Source organism: Cetorhinus maximus, chromosome 6 (genome assembly GCF_964194155.1).
Source record: "Cetorhinus maximus chromosome 6, sCetMax3.hap1.1, whole genome shotgun sequence".
NCBI lineage: Eukaryota > Metazoa > Chordata > Chondrichthyes > Lamniformes > Cetorhinidae > Cetorhinus > Cetorhinus maximus.
This window is the reverse complement of record NC_135884.1, coordinates 83,815,265-83,835,461: the sequence shown is the minus strand read 5'-3', so window position 1 is coordinate 83,835,461 and position 20,197 is coordinate 83,815,265. Positions and strand designations below refer to the sequence as shown.

Genomic DNA, 20,197 nt, shown 5'->3' with positions numbered 1-20,197 from the left:
TGAATAGCTTATTCAACAAAATGCAAATGCGCCCTTTATCTTACTGTTTACATCTCAAATATATCATAATACATATTACATATCAAAGCACCCAGACTAACTGGCTTTAATCCAATTAAGACACACCTACAGACTAAACCTCTATTTAAAAAAAAATAATTTCCAATAACATTATATACATTAATATCTCTTCATGACAGTGAGTGACGAGCCTGATGTACGAGCCTGCACTGAAAAACATGAATTGATGGTTTTCTTCAGGGGCTGACTAACTTGCTGTGTATTTCCACCATTTTCTGTTTTTAGGCAACAGTTTTAGCATTTGTATTCCAGTTCTTTTTTCTCTCTCTTCCAAAATCATCCAATTTCTCTCACAAAGGATGCAAACAGCTTCCCTCATTGCACTGTCCATTAAGAGAGTTTTTGTGTACACGTTTTAAATGTATTGCATTTATCTCCAACGTTATCACACATTTCTCTAATGTCCCAAGGATTTTTTTATTTATTCGTTCATGGGATGTGGGCATCACTGGCTAGGCTAGCATTTATTGCCCATACCAAACTGCCCTTGTTCAGAGGGCCTTTTTAAGAGTCAACCACACTGCTGTGGGTCTGGAGTCACATGTAGGCCAGACCAGGTAAGGACAGCAGATTTCCTCCCCTAAAGGACATTAATGAACCAGATGGGTTTTTACAACAATCAACAATGGTTTCATGGTCATCATTAGACTTTTGATTCCAGGTTTTTTTATTGAACTCAAATTCCACCATCTGCTGTGGCAGGATTCGAACGTGAGATTACTAATCCAGCGACAATACCAATACGCCACTGCCTCCAATACATACAATGAATTAATTTACAATGAATTACAAAGAATTTTCACATACAATGAATTAAATACTGAGTACAGGGACTGTTAAGTAGACAAGCATGAAACATGGCAAGTATTTTTGCACTGAGAAGATCCCACAAACAGCAGAGAAATGAAAAACTGGTAATTTGCTTTTGGTGCCTGGACAATTCCTTGCTCTTCAAATAGTGCCATGGAATTTTTAATACCCACTTGAACCTTCAGCTAAGACAGGTACCTGCAACATCGCAGCACTCCATGAGTACTGTACTGATGTATCAATTTAGATTGCAGCAATCCCTCATTTAGTGCTCCTAACGAGTTCCTTAAAAAAATCAGCAGGCTAAACAAAAACCACTTTCCCAAAAGAAACTATGTAATAAGGGTGGGCTACATTCCTGACCTGTAATGTTACATTAAAAACCTATTGGCTGCCTTGAATGTAACTGGCCCAAAAATCCTCTTACAGCCTCGAATTTACCTCCTGCTCACCATTTTCCACCTCCAACTCGCCTCTTAACACTCTCCAACACCTCCCTGCCTGACACTCCCGCTCGCCGATCCCCTCTCCCCGACTCTCCCGCTCACCAACCCCTCTCCCTGACTCTCTGGCTCACCGACCCCACCTTGCCGATGGCAGTGGTGGGAAGCAGCGAGCAGACGGGTCAGGGAGAGAAGCAGTGCTACTCAGGGAATGTCCCTAATTTACAAACTAAAATGAAAGCATGCTACTAAAATGCTGTTGAAATAATAAAAGGGGTACCTGACTAATCTTAAACTTGGTATGGGGCTCATCCCATAATCTTCTCAATCATAGGCAGGAGTGCCAGCAATGGAGCCAAGCCAAAAGTCAAAGCTTCAAATACACATGCATTTTATTTTTGTATAAAACCACGCTAGACTCCGCAAAGGGTTAAAGAACATTTCAAGTGTAACTGCAGCATCCACCCACCACAAAATCTGACTACCATCAATACTCACAAGGGAGCAGTCAGCAACATTAGTGCACAGATCTCAAAGTCCTTTAGCCCGAGGGTATGCCAAAAATAGGCCACTCTCCTCTCACGATTAATCACAGCAAAAATCTATTAAATAAGGATGTTTTCCGCATGGCCACACTGACAATACCATGTAGCAAGAATGGCAGCAAATCAAATTTCCATGGAAACTGCCTGGTCTTCTGAAGTGAAGGCGTCTGTTCTAAATAACCTCTCCTATCTCTCAAGTTCATTATGCTTCATTTCCAATCTATGAAGAGCCCTAGAGGGGTACTGGCCCAAGCAGAAATCTATTTAACAAACTAAAACGCTGAACCAGATGTAGTACTGCAGAACTTGCCAGAATGGATACCTGAACTGTGAATAATACCCAAATACAGAGACAGTATCCTGAATGAAAATAACATAGCAAGTCACAGTCCATTGGGAGATACATCTCGTGGCTTTCTGCCGATCAATGCTTTGCAACTAATTAGCAGCCCTGAGAGAGAAGCTAAACGGAGGGCATGCATTGGCCGAAAGACAATGAAAACTTTTTTACAAAGTGAGAAATCAAGATGAAGAGCACCTAGTAGAGCACGCAGATCTATCCATTCTCATTCGTTTTGAGTTTCTCACTCATTTTGAACTAAAGTGGCCACTTATTTTTGTGCATCATGCTGTTTAAAAATTCAGCTCCACATCACATTACATTTAAATGACTTAATTTCTCACTGTTTAAAAGGTTTCATTGCTAACATTTTCCAAATGTCACTGTCTTGATGGCACCACCAAGGCTGAAAGGAAAAATAAGACTGTTTAAAGGAGTGAAAATAAAAGCGAGAGACACGAAAGTAAAAACAGCATTTGTCAATCACATCCAATCCATCCACAGATACAGGCATTGCCTGTGAGAGTGATGAATGGTACTACTACCTCAGCTAGCCCAAGAAGATCTATTGTCATGTTCAATAAGTGCGAGTTTGGACCAGTCAGTAGTCTTCACATCCAAAATAGCAAGTTTGAGCGCTAATCTGAGATTTGAGCACATAATCAGCCAGGTTGACTGGAGTGCTGCACTGTTGGAGCTGCCGTATCTCAATGAAACAATAAACCAATGCCCCTTCTATCTTCTCAGGTTAACTAAAGATTCATCACTACTATTCGAAGATGAGCGGAAAACTTCTCCCCACAACCTGCTCAAGTTTATCTCACAAAAAGCACAAGAAAACCCAAATTATTTAATTGATGATTGTGGGAACTTGCTGTGCGCAAAATTGACTATTGCAATATAGTAACTGAACTAGTGACTACACTTCAAAAAAGTATTAATTGGCTGCAAAATACTTTGGGACATCCCAGGATTATGAAAGGAACTACATAGATGCATGTTCTTTCTTTCTCTTAATCTAGGCACACGCACTACACAGTGCAAGGAGCGTGTTGCATTGATAGAAGTATTGCCCTTGATAGGATACTGTTGTTAGGATCAATGTATAGCTTTAAGTTGAGTTTATATTTTGTATGTGGGTGTTAAGAAGGATGAAACCTGCTTTTAGTTTCGTTTAGAGGTTTTTGTGAGCTCGGTACCAGGAAGTCTGGGGCCCTGTTTACATACCTGCATTTTAATTTTACAACTCGAAGTAAAGCAATGGGTTGCCAAGGAGTTAGTAATTTAGCAAAGTTAAAAAAGCAGAGTAGATAAAACAGTGCTATTGCATAGTGGCAGGGGTCCAGAGACACACAGAGGTTCAGTTAGTGTGTGTATACCAGAGAGCACAGACAGATGGTCTAATCTCTCCAGTAAGAAATCCTTCAAGCCTGCTGGGGAACTGAATTTAGGAAACTCATGTGTTTGCTGTGAAGTTGAAGTAATTGTGAATTTAGATTGCTGCATTTGGGTGTCTCAGGGAGCGATGCCAGCTGAAGAAAAGCATCTAGTGAATGCTCAGAAGTCTGCTGGAAGAAAACTGTTTGAAACTGAACTAACCCAAGCAAGGAACCTTGTTGTTGAGACAGTGGTAAATCTTCACTGAGGTTTTGTGTCTTTAAGGGTTGCTGGGATAAAAGGAATAGGGAGTTTGAATTATTTTCTGGTATCTGTATTGAAATCTTTCCAACCTTTTTCTCTAGTGGAATATAGTTCATTTTTTTACTTGTTTAGTAAATGTTTTATTCTGTATGTTAAAATTATACTGAGACTCTTGTGAATGTGCTCAATAACTGACCTCTACGGATTCTAAAAAAGAATGTTAGGATCTACCAAGCCAGGTTTCACTCTGGGATCTGACTTGTCCAGTATTAACATTAGCTGGGATCATAAGACTGTCTACCTCCTGTATTGGTTGCAGAAAGATCTCATGGCACAGTTCAAAGAATAGGTAGTTCTCCAATTTAAGATAAAACCAAAAAATACTGGAAATACTCAGCAGGTCAGGTAGTATTTGTGGAGAGAAACATAGTTAATGTTTCAGGTCGACATGGCCTTTCATTTGAATCCAGTAGTAGAAGTGGTAGTTCTTCAATGCCCTGAGCTACGTTCACCTCTCAATCAAAACCACTCAAAAAAAAAAGATTACCCAGTTGTTCATCTCATATAATTAAAAACAGAAAATGCTAGAAATTCTTAGTAGGTCTGGCAGCATCTGCAGAGAGAGAAACTGAGTTAACGTTTCAGGTTGGGGACTTTTCATCAGAAGTGGTGACTGTACCAAATTCAATATTATGAGAAAATTGGACAGACCTATCTGCAAAAGCTCAGGTAATGTACCAGGAAGAGACTAGACAAATTTCGAGCCAGTCAACACTACAAAGTCCTCACCTACATCTGAGCAATATATAAATATATCAGTTTCCACACAGCCAGCATAAACCAACCAAAGTGGAGGGCACAGTGAAATACAGAGTCAGCTGGGAGCGGCCCTTCATTTTAAACGTTGCCTCCAGCTCCCTTGAATGTTATGGCAGGGGTCATGCCTTATAATAACCTTATATCCTACCAACCTGGTAAAGCTACTAGAAAAGGGCTACCTGCATTCTAAACATCAAAAGCAATATGCAATAGGCTGAACCAACAGGTCAAAGTTCTGTGGCCCTACCACATCCAGTTGACATTGGTGAGGGATGACCAGGCAGCTACAGAGGAGGAGGCAACATGAACCATGGTGCCAACAGGAGTGCAAAACATGGTTGAAGAGTTTGCAAGTGGCTTTAGCCAAAAGTGCCAAGTGGATGATTCTCCTTGACCTTCTCTACATGTCCAGCAACTTTGAATCATTAATTAGACACATCCAAGGCTTAGTGCCATTGCAACGTCCCTGCTTTTAAAAAAAATAATTCTACAAATGTAGCTGGTGCTGGTAAGGTTAGTATTTATAGCCCATCCAGATAACATGGAAGATTATCTGAGTTTGTCCCATCCACAAAACAAGATAATCTAAACAGGCTAATTAAAGCTCTATCAGTCTCCAGCCAACAGTAATGTGGTCACATGATACTTACCCCACCAATAATCTTCTGACCATTGCTTAACTCGAGTTTCAGGAGAACCATTCAGCTCCAAAGAATAACCACCCTCAGCATCATGACAGCATTTGAACAAGCATCAAGAAGTTAATCAAAACTAAAGTCAATGGGTGAGGGGATTCAAAGAGAACATCTCCATTGACTGGAGTTATTCATACCTGCTGGTGCCATACTCCCAGGGCCAACATTGATTAAAAATTGAATTGGACCAGCTGTAAGAGCAGAGCAGCAACTGGCTGCTCTGCTCTGGTCCCTCATTGACGTTTCACAATTTATAAGGCTCAAGTCAGGAGTGGGACAAGATAGCCATCAGTTTACTGAACTGACGCAACTTCAACTCAAGAAACTCAACACATTCCGGGGCAGAGCTAGTCGTTTGATCAGTGCTTCTGCTCCTGGAATCAATTTTCACTCCCTCCAGCACTGACACACAGTGACTGCAGTATGTACAATCTTCAGCATGCACTGGAGCAACTCACCAAGACTACTTACTAGAACCCCCCTCCCCTGCAATCAGTTCCACCAAACAGCAATATCGTGGACATACTGTCACCTCTAAGCCACACACAAACGGCTGGAAAGGAGGTGAGCAGCAATGTTGTTCGAACACCATCACCTTCAAGTCACATACCATCCTGATTTGAACATATACTGCCGTTCATTCGTCATCAGTGAAGGGTATGCTGGAATTGCCTAGAAAATACCATTGTGGGAACACTATCATCCCAAAGATTGCAGTGGTTCAAGGATATGGCCCACCACTACCTTGAGGGAAACTAGAGCTAAGCATTAAATGTGGCTTTGCCATCATCGCATATATCTAATAAATGAATTAAAATAAAACATAATAGCACTTTAAAAAATAATAAATACATAAAAATGTTGGGAAACCTCAGCAGGTCTGGCAACATCTGTGGAGAGAGAAACTCTTCTTCATACAGACTCAAAACGTTAACTTTGTTTCTCTCTCCACAGATGCTGCCAGACTTGCTCAGTTTTTCCAGCATTTTCTGTTTTTATTTCAGGTTTCCAGTATCTGCAGTATTTGGCTTTTGGCACTTTAAAACAGTTGTACTTGCACGAGAAAGGAAGATGAGTGAAATAAAACAATTTTCAGTCTGACATGTATAACAACATATGTTATGCTAGTGAACGTTCAATGGTTTTGCCTACTGGTAAGTCAGAAAATTAGACCTTTCTTTTACCTGTCCAAAGCCCTCATATTCCTATTGCTCTTTGATTATGCGTCTCTCTCTCCCTACTTCCCTTTGTTTCCATCTCTCCAATCTTTTTGCTTTTTTATGTTCTCATCTAATTTTATTTTCATCACCTTCCTTTTTGGATGGAGGTGGTGGTTGACATGGTATGCACTAGAAGGGAAAAGAGCTGCTGAAAATTGCAGGCTGGTGGTAGCGGCTGCAGTAAATTTGGTCCAAAGCCATCAATTGTTCCCTTCCAATCACCTCCCTATTCAGTCGTTTCCCTTGCCCTCTCACTTACTCTTTTAATGACTTACTGCATAGTGTATTCTCCCCTCCCATCAGAGCCACTTAACTCCCCTTTACCCTCCATCCATTCCCCTTCACTCCTCATAACCATGGTAAAGCTCAGTAAGTGGCTCTAGCTTTTATCCTCGACTGCTTTTCTGTCTCCCCTCCTTCTCCATTCTTACATTAACTTATAATTTTTAACCTACTTAACTTTTTTAAAACAAATGAAATCAGGAGGAAACATCTGTTTTGTCTCTCCTTTCCACAAGTGCTACTAATTAAGGACTGTTCACCTCAAGCATGTTTTTTGAACATTGAACTCAAATTAGGATAAGGAAAGAAACACTTAACAGCGCAAATACAATATATTAAGTGCACCTTAATACACTTTTTACAATTTGTATTAATGTTACTCTATTTTTAGAAATTTATTTAATGCCTTATTTCCACTTAGAGGGGAAGAAAAACATCAGATATAATTTTTCAGAAAACCTCGAGTGATTTACGGGAAAACATTAATACTACATCACTTAGCGATGTGCCATGCAATCTTTAATGGCCAATTGCATAATGTCACATTGGAATTCCTATTATTGTGCTACCTAGTGGTGTTGCAGTTAACAGTGACAGATAAATAGTTAAGTATTGATGTTTTAACATTGTAAGATTCATAGGAAATGTTTACATATCAGGTTTCCATGAGCCTCATGACATACCATATTTTATTAATTTACTGGTTGATAGTTAATTAAGAGGGGGACAGTTGGCTCAGTTGGTTAGACAGTTAGCTGTGGCTGAGATTAATGCCAACAACACAAGGTTCAGTCCCTATTCTGGTTGAGGCAGACTGGGGATCTTCCTCCTAATTCTACCTGTAGTAAGAATATCATGGCACGTGGAATGACGAATAATTGCCAAGAACCTGCCTTCTGGCAGAGAACTCAAGAGGAAGAGTTATATTAACTGTTTAACAGCAGCACGCACAGAGATCACACTTCAGATTCTGCACTGGTACAGATCCAAGACAATCTTAAATTGTTGGGTGCTTTTGACCTGCACCTCTAATTTATAGCCTGAAACAGGCAAGCACATCGTGGACCTAGTTTAAAGACACTAAATTATATTTTAGAAAGATGTGAGGGCTACTGAGAAGTGATCCATTTCCTAATTTTTCATGCATTTCTTGCTTTGATGTGTACTTAACAGCCAATCTGCAAAACATGCTTTTACATCAGAAGGACACACTTATAATCCAAAGGCCATCTTGTGCTCCCTCACTCTAAACTTTAATTTCACCTAAGCTTTACAAAAGCTATTATAGAATTGGAACTCCACAAGACTGCCTCACATCCAAAGACTATAGCAGGAACAACTTGCTAAAAAAAGCAGCAAGAATTTCAGATTGTCACATTTGTTTTCAGTCAGAGCAGCTCAATGTATGTTTCCGCATTGCACTGCATCAAAATCTTGACATGTCTTTCTATATGTGCATCAATTCGTATTCAACTGAGTCTGACCAAGCAGTTTATTCTGCAGGCACTAATTTCAGAGGCACATCGGAGGTGAAATTTGTCTTCAGCAACACGCAAAATAGGCAATGCTGAATTGGTAGCCCTTTTTCCAACCCTCCCTAACGTATTTTCAATTGAAGTCACTGGAAGAAAAAAAAAATCAGGTGCAATGTAAAACGCTCTGTTACTTTGCTATTGGCTGTTTTGTGCTGTAGCCAAAGACCAGTTTTACCCCCATAACTTCAACTTCTGGAGATGCTGAGAGAACACGGTGGGATCTGACATGTTCTCCACTAAGAATTACAATAGTTTGGAGTAAACTTTACACATGAGTGTTCTGATCTGTTCATGACCTAGAATAAGAATGCAGCTTAAGGAAACTGTGGCAGTGTAGCTCTGAACAAGAAAAGCCCAAGCAGTAACAAATAAGCCCCACTTATTTGAGAGTCAAGGTAAGAATGAGCTTTAGGATATGACTGAACAATGAGTCCAAATTTCAAATCAAAGAATGTCGGGAGTAGGAAAGTTCATGGCACTAGTGACCATTGTTGTATCATTAAAACAGGTAACATAGACCCACTATTACATGTTCCAGGTAATGTAGCAAATGAATTTTTGTGTCTTTACAAAAATCAGAAGGTTGAAAAGCACAATTACAATCTAATAAAGTGATTTACATCGATTTTACAGCACAGAAACGGGCCATCAGGCCCATCTCATCTGTGTGAGTATTTACACCTCATAAGTTTCTTCATCTACTCCTATCCACATAACCTTCCATTGCTTTCTCTCTCATGTACTTATCTAACTTCCCCAAAAATGCAGCAATATCAGTCACCTCAGCCACTCCATATGGTAATGAGTCCCACATTTAATCACTCTCTGGATAAAGAAGTTTCTCCCGAATTCTCTATTGGAGTTTTCAATGACTATTTATATTTATGGCCCAAGTTTTGGATTCCCCCACAAATGAGGGGGGGGTGGTGGGGGGTAGAAAGAGAAGCCATTGCAGCTGGTTGTCTGGTAAGGACTGGATAAATGAGAATAAAAGCAGGCAAAGGCAGATCCATCCAGCTAGGCGGCTGTAGAGAGGTAGGTCAGTGTTGTCAATCATGTCAAAGGGTGCAGACAGGTCGAGGAGAACAAGGAGGGATAGTTTACCTTCGTCACTGTCACACTTTGATAAAAGCTGTTTTGGATCTGAAGCAGGGGCGGAAATTTGTTGGAAGAACTCAGACATGGTGTTCAGGGGAAGATGGGCATTTTATGGGAAGCAATAACACGTTGAAGGACATTGGAAAGGAAGGTTGCTTGTGGGATTCTGCTCTGCACAATGTGGCTACCACATTTCCCTACATTATCACAATGACAAGTCAGTATTTTGTGATGTCCTCAGTGACAGGTGCTTTATAAATGCTTCTTCATTTACTATCCATGTTATACTTGAGAATGGTTGGTTATAATAATAGCTGCAAAAGTGCTGCAAATTCTCCAGCAGCAGCATCCTCACCTTGCTGTGGAAAAATAATTTTCAATTCACAGTGGGCACCTTGCAAGTCAAGATGACAAAGTATATTGATCACAAGTATAATAACCTTATTTAAATGCTATTACAGAATGGATACAGTTTCCAGTTAACAGGCTGAGATATTATCTGATGGCCAGATAACCTGCTCATGTCTAGATTTTTCCCTGTTGGCCTTGTACCACGTACCTCTTTGGAAGGCATAAATGCTATCCTTGCACTGGCAGGTGAGGGCAATGACAGTCCAGTCCACTCCTTTGGGTTGGTCGCCAATGTTCTGCTGCTCTGCTGCCAAAGTCTCAACATGTTGTTTGTCAGCTTTGCTTGCCATTCCTTTAGATTTCTTCAACTTATGCCATACAGTTGTTTTTCAAAAACACCATATTGCTTCCTAGAAAGATAGTAACTTAATTATTATCTGTTGATCTATGGTATTGCATAGAGAATTGGTTCTCAAAACCATTTTGGTTGAAAGACCGTTTTCTATATGGATTATTTATCCCCCACAGACCCATCCATCTAAATTTTAAGATTATACATTACTCATATTATGAAAATGCTGCATGTAAAGAATGCTTTTAAGAAACCGCGATTTATGTACAGATACCAGTGAGATGGATACGAGTGCTTCTCACTGCAGAGCCTGTCTCTAACCTTGTATGCTCCCCTCATAGGAGAGGCAGCCATCCACACTAAGATGCACATGCAGCGGCCGCATTCCTCTCCCACCTCTCAATTCACACTTCATATTATTTCACGGAATTCCTGGAAGAGCTCTACGGAACCCCAGTTTCAGAATCACCGACAATTAGAAGTGTCAGGTCCCAATTGTAACATTGAACTGAAATGGAGTTAGTGAGAAAAGAATAACAGGACAAAAACATGAATATGTAATTCATCCACCAGCTTAAAGTCCCATATTCTGGTCTTAAATTCTTAGGTCCATATTGATAATGGAAATTTCCTCTATAAACATGTCATGTTGTAATTATACTCTCCTGCCAGTGATAGCACTGCAGCACACCCATTGGAGTAAGAGTACAGAGTGACAAGTTTTCACAGACAATTTTCATTACAAACATGGACATATGTCGACAGAAGTCCTCTCAGTTGTACGGATTTTAATATATCGCATAGAACTTAGGAGCAAGAGTAGGCCAATCAGCCCTTCTAACCAGTTCTACCATTCAATAAGATTTTGGCTGATCTCATTTTGGCCTCAACTCCATTCTCCTGTCTGCCCCTCATAACCCTTCACTTCCTTGTCTATCAATAACCTATCTCACTCTGCCTTGAGTAAATTCAATGTCTGGCCTCCACTGTTTTATGGGGCAGAGAACTGCACGTACCAAGCACCCTCAGAAAAAAAAATTCTCCTCATCTCCGTCTTAAAAGGGGGACCTCTTACTCTGCATCCTCTAGTTCTAGTGTCCCACACAAGAGTCAATCTCCCATGCTATTGGAAACGGGAATCGAGAACAAATGTAACCTTCAAATGAAGTGAAGTTAGAGGATGGGTTTAACTTGACCAATGCACAGAAATGTAATTCAGCCTCCATTTTGTAGTCATGCATTTTATCCTTTTTTAGTTTCCATTACAAATTCCTAGGTCTACATTTAGAATGGAAACATCCAATGTAAACACATCAGATTATATTTATAACCCCCATCCCACTTCTTTTCCCCTCTCTTCCTGTGTTCTTCTCTACTGTCCCTCATTTTCTCACTCTGACTCTACCCTTCCTTCCTCTCTCGATGTTTGTCTCTACCCTTCCTTCCTCTCTCGATGCTTCTCTTTTCTCCCTTCCCTTTCAGTCTGCTTCTCTCAAATTCAACTTTAAAACAAATAAATTAGGTTGAAGAAAGAAACGGTTTGCCTTTCTCTCTGTCTATTTCTCACTCTCCTCAACCTCATGTATTAGAAATTAGGACACATGTTTCACAGATGTAAGCCATTAGCATTGAGCCTTCTTAACTATCAACAAAACACAAGTGGGTATAATTTGTTGGCTTTAAAATTAATCTTTTTGAGAACTGAACATTAGCATCAAAAACACATACTCTCTCACACTGTAAGCAAGCCTGGGTACTAGATTTTACTGTAACCCAATCATTTTCAGGTTAATTTAACTTATAGTCATTACAATGAAAGGTCAAAACGCCATTTTGTAATAACACTGAGATAAGAAGTCATTTTGATGTTGTTAACCTTTTACAACAAAATAACCCAAAATAGTACTACGAAGCAGTGGCTGACTTGCAATAGATGATTTCATTAGAAGGAAGTACTTCAATTACTCTATTAATTACTTATCCTTCAATTACCAATCAGTAGTAACCTAGAAGTTACTGTGTTATTTCTGTATTTCTCAATTATGTTAGGAAATAGGGATAGTTTAAGTAAGTTATATTTTGTATTTGTGGGTGTTAGGAATAAGTTTTAGCTTTAATGTTTAAGTTTGGTTTGTATTTCTGTATCTGATGTGTAAAGAAAATGATCAAAGTGAGTTTTAGTTTCACTTTAAAAGATGCCTGCATTTCTAATGAGTGTTTTATAACTGTGGCAGCTAAGTTAAACAAACAAGAGTAGAGAAACTGGGTTGTTGCCTAGCAACAGGGGTCCAGAGAGGAGGGTCCCTCTCACAGACACACACAGAAGAAACGAGAAACAGCAGTTTGATTTTGAAGCTGTTTGAGTTCAGTTGGTTTTGAAAGTAGCTGCCAGGAGAGAGTGGAGCAAAGGGGTCAGACAGCCAGTCCCAAGCTAAAGAAAAGTCCCAAAATCCAGGGAGTGGAACAGGGGGAAGTCCCAAGCAGACCTTCAGTCAAAGGAAGGACAGGAACATGGAAAAGGTCCTGTTCTGTGGAAGTGAAAGTAAGGAGTAGAAAGGAAGGCTCCACACTTCAAGCTTAAAGGAAGCAGATTTAAAGTGAGAGGCCAGAAGGTCCAAAGAGACAGCTGAAGGTCTATAACTCTTTGCTATGGGTGTAAAGCAGTGGTGTACTGTTGACGGTTGAGTCAGTGAGAGAGAGCGCGTGGAAGACAGCTTGAATGCATGTGGTGACCCAGGGAAAGGAACATCAGAAGGGGAGTTCAAAACCCTGGAGATAAACCCTTGCAGAAGATGTCTGAGAGAAAGTGTCAGTTTGGAAGAAGATTCCAAAACACGTTCTTACAGAGTAGAGATTGGAAACCTATGTGTGAAAGATGGAGTGCAGTGAGACCGGTTGGCTCAAGGTGGGACAAGTGTCTGGAGGAAGTTGATGAGAGATCCATAGCATTTGATTGAGGTTGCATCTGTCACTTGGTTTCAGAGTGTGGTGTGTCCGACCACAGGTTGCTAATTGGTTTACATGGACTGTACTTACTGTGAACATTAGAGTACAAGATAGCTTTTGTAACTTGTGTTATCCTTACAAATCTGTATATATCTGTAAAGGTATGTCTGTGGGTGAAGGGGTATTGTATTATAGTTCATCTTTTCTTGTTTAATAAATGTTTTATGCTTTTGTTAAAAGTTCATTAGCTGACTCCAGTGACTTTGTTCAGTAGCCCCTCTCCACCTATAATGATAAACAAATAAAAGTTAGGATCTATAAAGCTGGGATCCACCCTGGAATCAGGCTTGTCCAGTGGTAACCTCAGTAGGGGATCATAACAATTAGCATTTCTTATGAGAGGAGTAAAGTGGTGTAGCAGCTGGGAGTGAAGTGGCCCAAGCTTTAGACTCCTTCCATATCAGGAAAACACACCATCCTTGCCTGCTGAGTCTATCTTAATGAATAGGACTCCTGTAAAGATAGCAGGATAACAGACATAGCTTAAAGGAAGGCATTGTCCCAAGTTTAAGATAATGCGCATAATTAGTTAGAACCAATAGAGTTAAATCAACTCATTTTTGACAAATTTTAGACCAATGATTTCTAACAACTTGGCTAAAGTGAGCTTACGACATCTTTTGAGTATATAAAAAGGGGTTGTTGGAACCATGTGTGTGTACATCAAGTGTGGAAGAACCGGTTTAGATCTTTGGGGGTATTCGAGTGTCCTCCCATCAGCGCAATGATAGTTTCCAATAAACTTCAGGGGCAGATGAGTATTGAGTGTAATTAATACTAGGACTGGTTCGGTGACAGATTCCCTGCCATTCGAAATCCCAGGAAGGCGTGCTTCTCAGAGGCAGTGACAGTTTCTCTGTCGGCGCGAGGAGTTCAAATTGTTGCCCGCTTCCCTTGGATTGATCAACCATTTGAAAGTGTGGAGTTGGTAGTTTCATTGATAAGTATACTTTAACCATATTCTGCCTCTGTTGGTTAGTTGTAAGTTTCTAAAATTTGCTTATAAACAATAAACTTTGATATCATTCGCTAATTTGGTGTCTGAATCTTTGCCTGATGCTTATATCTCTGTTGAGTTCAAATGGTTTAAAATGGCAATCTGAGTTCCAGTGTTAGGCCGTGCACAGCTAAACTGGAACAGTCTAAAATATTAAAACACCCATTTTTAAACTTATACCAAACACACACAGTCATGTATTGAATGTCTTGTTTGGCTTCCCATACTGTGCAAGCCAGTGCATTGTGGGATCACAGAATCCATGTTGCTGTGTTAGTTCTGTTACTGCAGTAGAATAAATGAGAGCTGCAATGTTCTGCACCTCTGAGAGTATTGTTTAGTCTTTTAAAAGTCGTCGATTGTACCGATATTAAAACATAAATTGGTGATGAGGACAGTGGACCTTTGCGGTGAGGCTGCTCAAAATGAAACAGCTAGTAAAAGGAAATTACTGGTTAAAAAAAAAAAGCACACCTACTCTCCTGGAGCGCTCCCGAAGTTCAGGTAAAAGGGTTCTGCAAGGTGAAGATAAAAAGACAAAAAGGGAAGAAATCGCTGCGCTTTTCTCAACAGGAAAGAAGTTTAGAAAAAAAAGCTTACAGAAAAAAAAAATGAAGCAGCCACATCTGCAGAGAAAAAAAAGAGACCCAAGTTTGCAGGGATCCTGAAAAAGTGTGGGAAAAATACAGCGACAGGGCCACCGGCTGTAGACAGCCTCTGAAGTTCCAAATATACAGGACATGCAGGGTTCAAAAAGAAGACAGAGAGAAGAATGTGTTGCAGTTTTTAAAAAAAGTGTAAACGCTTACAGAAAGGGAAACTCCATAACTGCTGCAGAGCTCGCCAAAAACCCGAAAAGCGCAGGAAAAAACACAGGCATAACCGGCTGCCCCTGACAGCCTGAGTTGAAAAATTGGTTACTGTCTTAAAGCAGTAACAGCATTTAAAGTGGTAACTACAAAAAAAAATGACATTAAACAAAATGTAACTGACGAAGAAGAGAAAATAAAAAGGGAGAAAATGACTACACTTACCAGACCTATGGGACATTTAGATGAGACTGTGGAACAGTGGAGCTCCTACATTGAACGCTTTGAGAATTTTCGTCTTTGCAAATGGAATTGAAAATTATAGAAATGTGGCAACTTTCTTAAATGTGATGGGAGCTTAAACCTTTGGTTTATTAAGAAGCTTGGTGCAACCTGGCAAACCTGGCACAAAATTGTATGAGGACTTTTTAAAAGTCCTGGAGATGCATTTTTCTCCTAAGCCACTTATTATAGCAGGAAGATTTAGGTTTCACAAAAGAAACCCAAGAAGAGTGGGAAACAATTGCGCAGTGTGCTGCGGTACTTAAAGAGCTCATTTGAACATTGTGAATTCAAGAGGGTACTGAACGAGATCTTCCATGCGTGGTCTGTGCTTTGTAGTGAACCAATCCAGAAACGCATCCTGTCAGAAGCTAACCTCACTTTGCAGAAAGCCGTAGAGATTGCAGTTTCTATGGAGCTGGCTCCAAAAGAAGCACAGCAGCTGAATGCATCAACTCGAGAGAATAACGTGACAGTTGAGTGTACGTACAAGATAGCAAGCAGCCGAGAATGTTACAATTGTGGAAAGCTTGGTCATCATCCATCTGAACGTTGGTGCAGAGACCTTGAATGCCGTCAGTGTGGCAAGAAGAGACATATTGAGCGTCCCTGAAAAAAAACTAAAAAGCAGCAGTGAATCAGAAAGGCAAACCAGAGAAAAAGGAATCCACTGTCTGACATAACGAGAAGAAAAATCTATATGTCACACAGCAGGAACGGGTGGACCAGAGTGACACCGAGTCCAAAGAAGAAGGGCCCCTCCACTTCTTGTCAGTGGCAGGTGGTTCACAGGGCTACTGGGTAATGCCACTGCTGGAGGGCCAACCAATGTGTATGGAACTGGATACAGGGGCAGCAGTTTTTCTGGTTCCGAGTGCTGTGTATAAGGAGAAGCTTAAACTTCTTCCCTTGATGCTTGCAAAAATCATCCTGAAAACACATACAGGGGAATATGTACCTATGATGGGCAGAACGGAAGTTAAAGTGGAACTAAATGGACAGACTGCTAAGCTACCACTGCTTGTGGCGAAAGGCAACTACCCAGCTTTAGTTGGATGGTCATGGCTTGAGAAGATCTGGTTAAACTGGGTAGAAGTACGCAGCATTGCAAAAGAAGAAACTGGTCTGACAGCTGTTATTAAAAAAATGCTGTTGTTTTGAAAGGAGATTTGGGAAGCATGAAGGGACTCACCATAAAATTGAATATTCAAAGCTGACTCTCAACCAAAATTTCTGAAGGCCAGAACTGTGCCTTATGCCATACAACCAAAAGCTGACGATGACCTGGAGCATCTGGTCAAGATAGGAGTCTTGGTGCCTGTCTCCCACAGCAAATGGGCAACACCAATCATTCCAGTGCTCCAGAAAGATGGCTCCATACACATCTGTGGAGATTTCAATATTACTGTTAACTCTGTTGTGTGCTGAACAATATCCATTTCCCCATATTGGGGAACTTTTTGCTGGCCTGGCTGGTGGACAGAAGTTCAGAAAAATAGATCTATCCCAGGCCTACTTACAAATGCACTTTGATGAGAAGTCAGAAGAATATCTGACTATCAAAACACAAAGGGGGGACTGTACCAATATTGCTGTTTGCCTTTTGGAATAACATCAGCTCCAGTCTTGTTTCAGAGGGTCATGGACCAGATCCTGAATGGCTTGCTTGGAATTCAGTGCTACCTTGACGACATCTTGGTAGTGGGCAAGACTGATGAGGATCATCTCAAAATTTGGTTGCCACCCTACAAAGGCTAGAGGAGGCCTATGGGTTCACAAAGACAAATGCGAGTTTTTTCAGTGGAATATTTGGGGCCTGTCATTGATGCTGCTGGGCTTCACAAAGCACCCTCCAAGGTCAAGGCTATTGTGGATGCTCCAGCTCCTCAGAATACCAGCTAGTTCTTAGGGCTGCTGAATTATTACGGGAGATTTATTCCTCAGCTGGCAACCTTGCTGAAGACCCTGTGTGAGCTTGTGTGTCAGAACAAAGCCTGGAAATAGACAGAAGCCTATGAGGCTGTGTTCAAGAAGGCTAAAGCAGTGCTAACAGATTCTGAGGTACTGAAGTACTTTGACTTGCATGTGATTCATCGCCTTATAGATTTGGGGCCGTTGTTTCACACATAATGCCCTCAGGTGTGGAGACTTTAAACAAAGCAGAGAGCCGTTATGCTCAAATCGAACACAAAGCATGGGAATCATTTTTGGAATCCAGAAATTTCACCAGTACCCTTTTGGACAGAAATTCACACTGCTGACGGATGATTGACCACTCACCTCAATATTCGGTCCACATACAGGTACCCTTTAGCTGCAAGCAGAATGCAGAGTTAGGCATTGATGTTGGGTGTTCACACATATGACATCAAATATTGTAAATTAACCTTGTATGGCAATGTAGATGGCCTTTTGAGGCTGCCGCTACCAATTAGCCAAGTGGACACTGCACAAAGACATTTTCTACTTTGCACACGTGGAGAACACACCCATCACTTCAGTCCAAATCAAGAAGGGCACTCGAGTGGACCCAACATTGTCCAAAGACATGGATCTTGTGATGCATGGCAACTCTTTCCCAAACTTCTGAGTCTCACCTGATCTTCATCCTTATGCTTCCAGGAGGATGGAGTTATCAGTCACTTCAGGATGTTTGCTTTAGGGCATGCAAGTTATTACTCCACCAACATTGAGGAAACCAGTGTTGGACCAACTGCATTCTGGACATTGTGAAATAGTTCGCATGAAAGAGATTGCAAGAAGATACTTTCGGTCTGTACCAAGACATTGAAGCCAAGGCAAGATCTTGTCCTTCACGTCAATGTGAGAGAAACATGCCTCAATTGGCACTCGTGCATCCATGGGATTCGCCAGAAAACCCTTGGCAGAGCCTCCACGTCAATTTCACATGACCAATGCTCATGGTGGTTGTGGATGCTCATTTCAATGGCCAGAAGTTTCAGTGATGTCCTCTGTTACAGCTGAGAGTACAATTCAAAGGCTAAGAGAAATGTTCAGTCCTTACGGATTACCAGAACAACTTGTGACCTACAATGGACCTCAGTTTGTCTCGCAGGAGTTTGAGAATTTTGACAAGTAACAGAATTCATCACATCACCTCAGCACCATATCACCCATTCACCAATGGGTCAGCTGAGAGATTTGTTCAAACCATGAAACACGCTTTAAGTTCAGCACGAGGACATTCCTCCATTCAAAAGTGTCTGGACACATTTCTGCTAACATACCAAAACACGCCACATGCTATGACTAAAGCATCCCCAGCATTCCTACTAATGGGATGGCAACTGCACACTTGCTTTGATCTGCTGAGACCAACTGAAACACAACAAGTTGTGCAAGATCAACAGTATGACCAAATGGAGAGAAGAGCAAAGGTCAAAGCCAAGAATTTTCTTTTCTGGACAAGAAATTCTAGACTGTAATTATGCTACATTAGTTCCTGCTACGGTGATTGCTCAGACAGGAATCTGTTTCGCACAAAGTCCAAACTGCGAATGATGTCACCTGGTGAAGTCATGTTGACCAACTGTTTCCAAGTCAAGCATCATCTAAGGATACACATCTTATGGAAGAGCCATCTCCAAGTCAAGGAATGCTGACTCCAGTCCCACCTCCTCAGTCTAGCTCGACTGAAGTAGAAGTTGCCTCACCTTCACCTGCAATAGACACAACTTCAGATTCGGCTACAAGTCCTAAATTACCATCAGTCTCTGATGAACGTGACCCTGTAAAAGCACCAGAAGTCCGCTATAACCCACACCGGGAGAGAGGACCTCCTAAATGGCTTAATTTATAAAGTCAGAGACTTGAGATGGATTCAGCGGAAATAGAGGCAGTCTACCCTCTTTCCCTAGTTCAGGAAATGTTTTGTTAACTGACACTTCTGATAAGGGAGGAGGAATATGCTATGTATTGAATGTCCTGTTTGGCTTACTGTACTTTGCAAGCCAGTGCATTGTGGGATTGCAGAATTCATGCTGTTTCGTTAGTTCTGTTACTGCGTAGAATAAACTAGAGATGCAATGTTCAATCACCTCTACGCCTCTGCAAGTATTGTTTACTCTTTAAAAAGTTATTGACCACACCGATATTAAAACTTAACACACTAACACACAAAGAAAGGCCTCAGGTTTGATTCCTATCTGTAATACATTAGTCAATTGGCAGATTTCATGATCATGATTGATCATTTCCAGGCTTCAGGATTTTTGGAAAATAATTTGTTTGATGCTGACATTTTAAAAGCAGCACATATCCATGTGAAATAAAAACACAAATGCTGGAAACACTCAGCATTGCAGGCAACATCTGTGGAGTGAGAAAAACAGAGTTTCAGGGTTAATAATCGAGGTCGATGGTCTTTTGTCAGAAGTGGACCTAAAACATGAGCCTGGATTTTGCTGTAATAGTAAGGCGAGGCCATCAGTGCTCATCATTTTTATGGGGTAATCAGACAGCAAATTCTAGCATTCATATACGGACAGTTAAATGCACAAGTCCAGAAGTTGTTGATGGACGTCCCTTTTCCTCCATAGCATGCGCTGTTGCGGTCCTCGGTGATAGGCTCACAATGAAATGACTGAACTTGATGCATGTTCCCACTAATTCCACACTAAAGGTGGCTGAAAACGTTAGGGTTGATGCATGCATATGAGTTTTTAATGCTGAATAACTTCTCTGACCCTGAAAAATTAAGTTACAAGTATGAATTCTCCTTCCTTCAGACAGAAATTAGTGTTAGAGAGTTTAAAAACAAATTACTTCCTTTTTATTTTTTCTGTCTGTCCCTTCTCTCTCTCCAATAATCCCATCTGTAATTCCTAATCTTCATTTCAATTTCTATACTTAAATTTAAAAATAATTTATA

The 20,197-nt window shown here is 40.7% G+C and overlaps 1 protein-coding gene across 5 annotated transcripts in view; it reads right to left on the bottom strand.

Annotated features, from left to right (window-relative positions):
* fcsk (fucose kinase) overlaps window positions 1–20,197 on the bottom strand; it is a 391,747-nt gene that overhangs the window by 323,369 nt on the left and 48,181 nt on the right. For 4 of the 5 annotated variants that reach the window (XR_013576865.1, XM_078543938.1, XM_078543940.1 and 1 more), the window contains exon 2: window positions 10,069–10,270. The exons of the other annotated variant lie outside the window; for it this stretch is intronic. Coding sequence is in view for 3 of the 4 variants with exons in the window: in XM_078543938.1 (XP_078400064.1) it covers window positions 10,069–10,210 (142 nt within the window). In the remaining variant the exon portion in view is untranslated. The remainder of the gene's footprint in view (window positions 1–10,068; window positions 10,271–20,197) is intronic. 5 annotated transcript variants of the gene reach the window in all.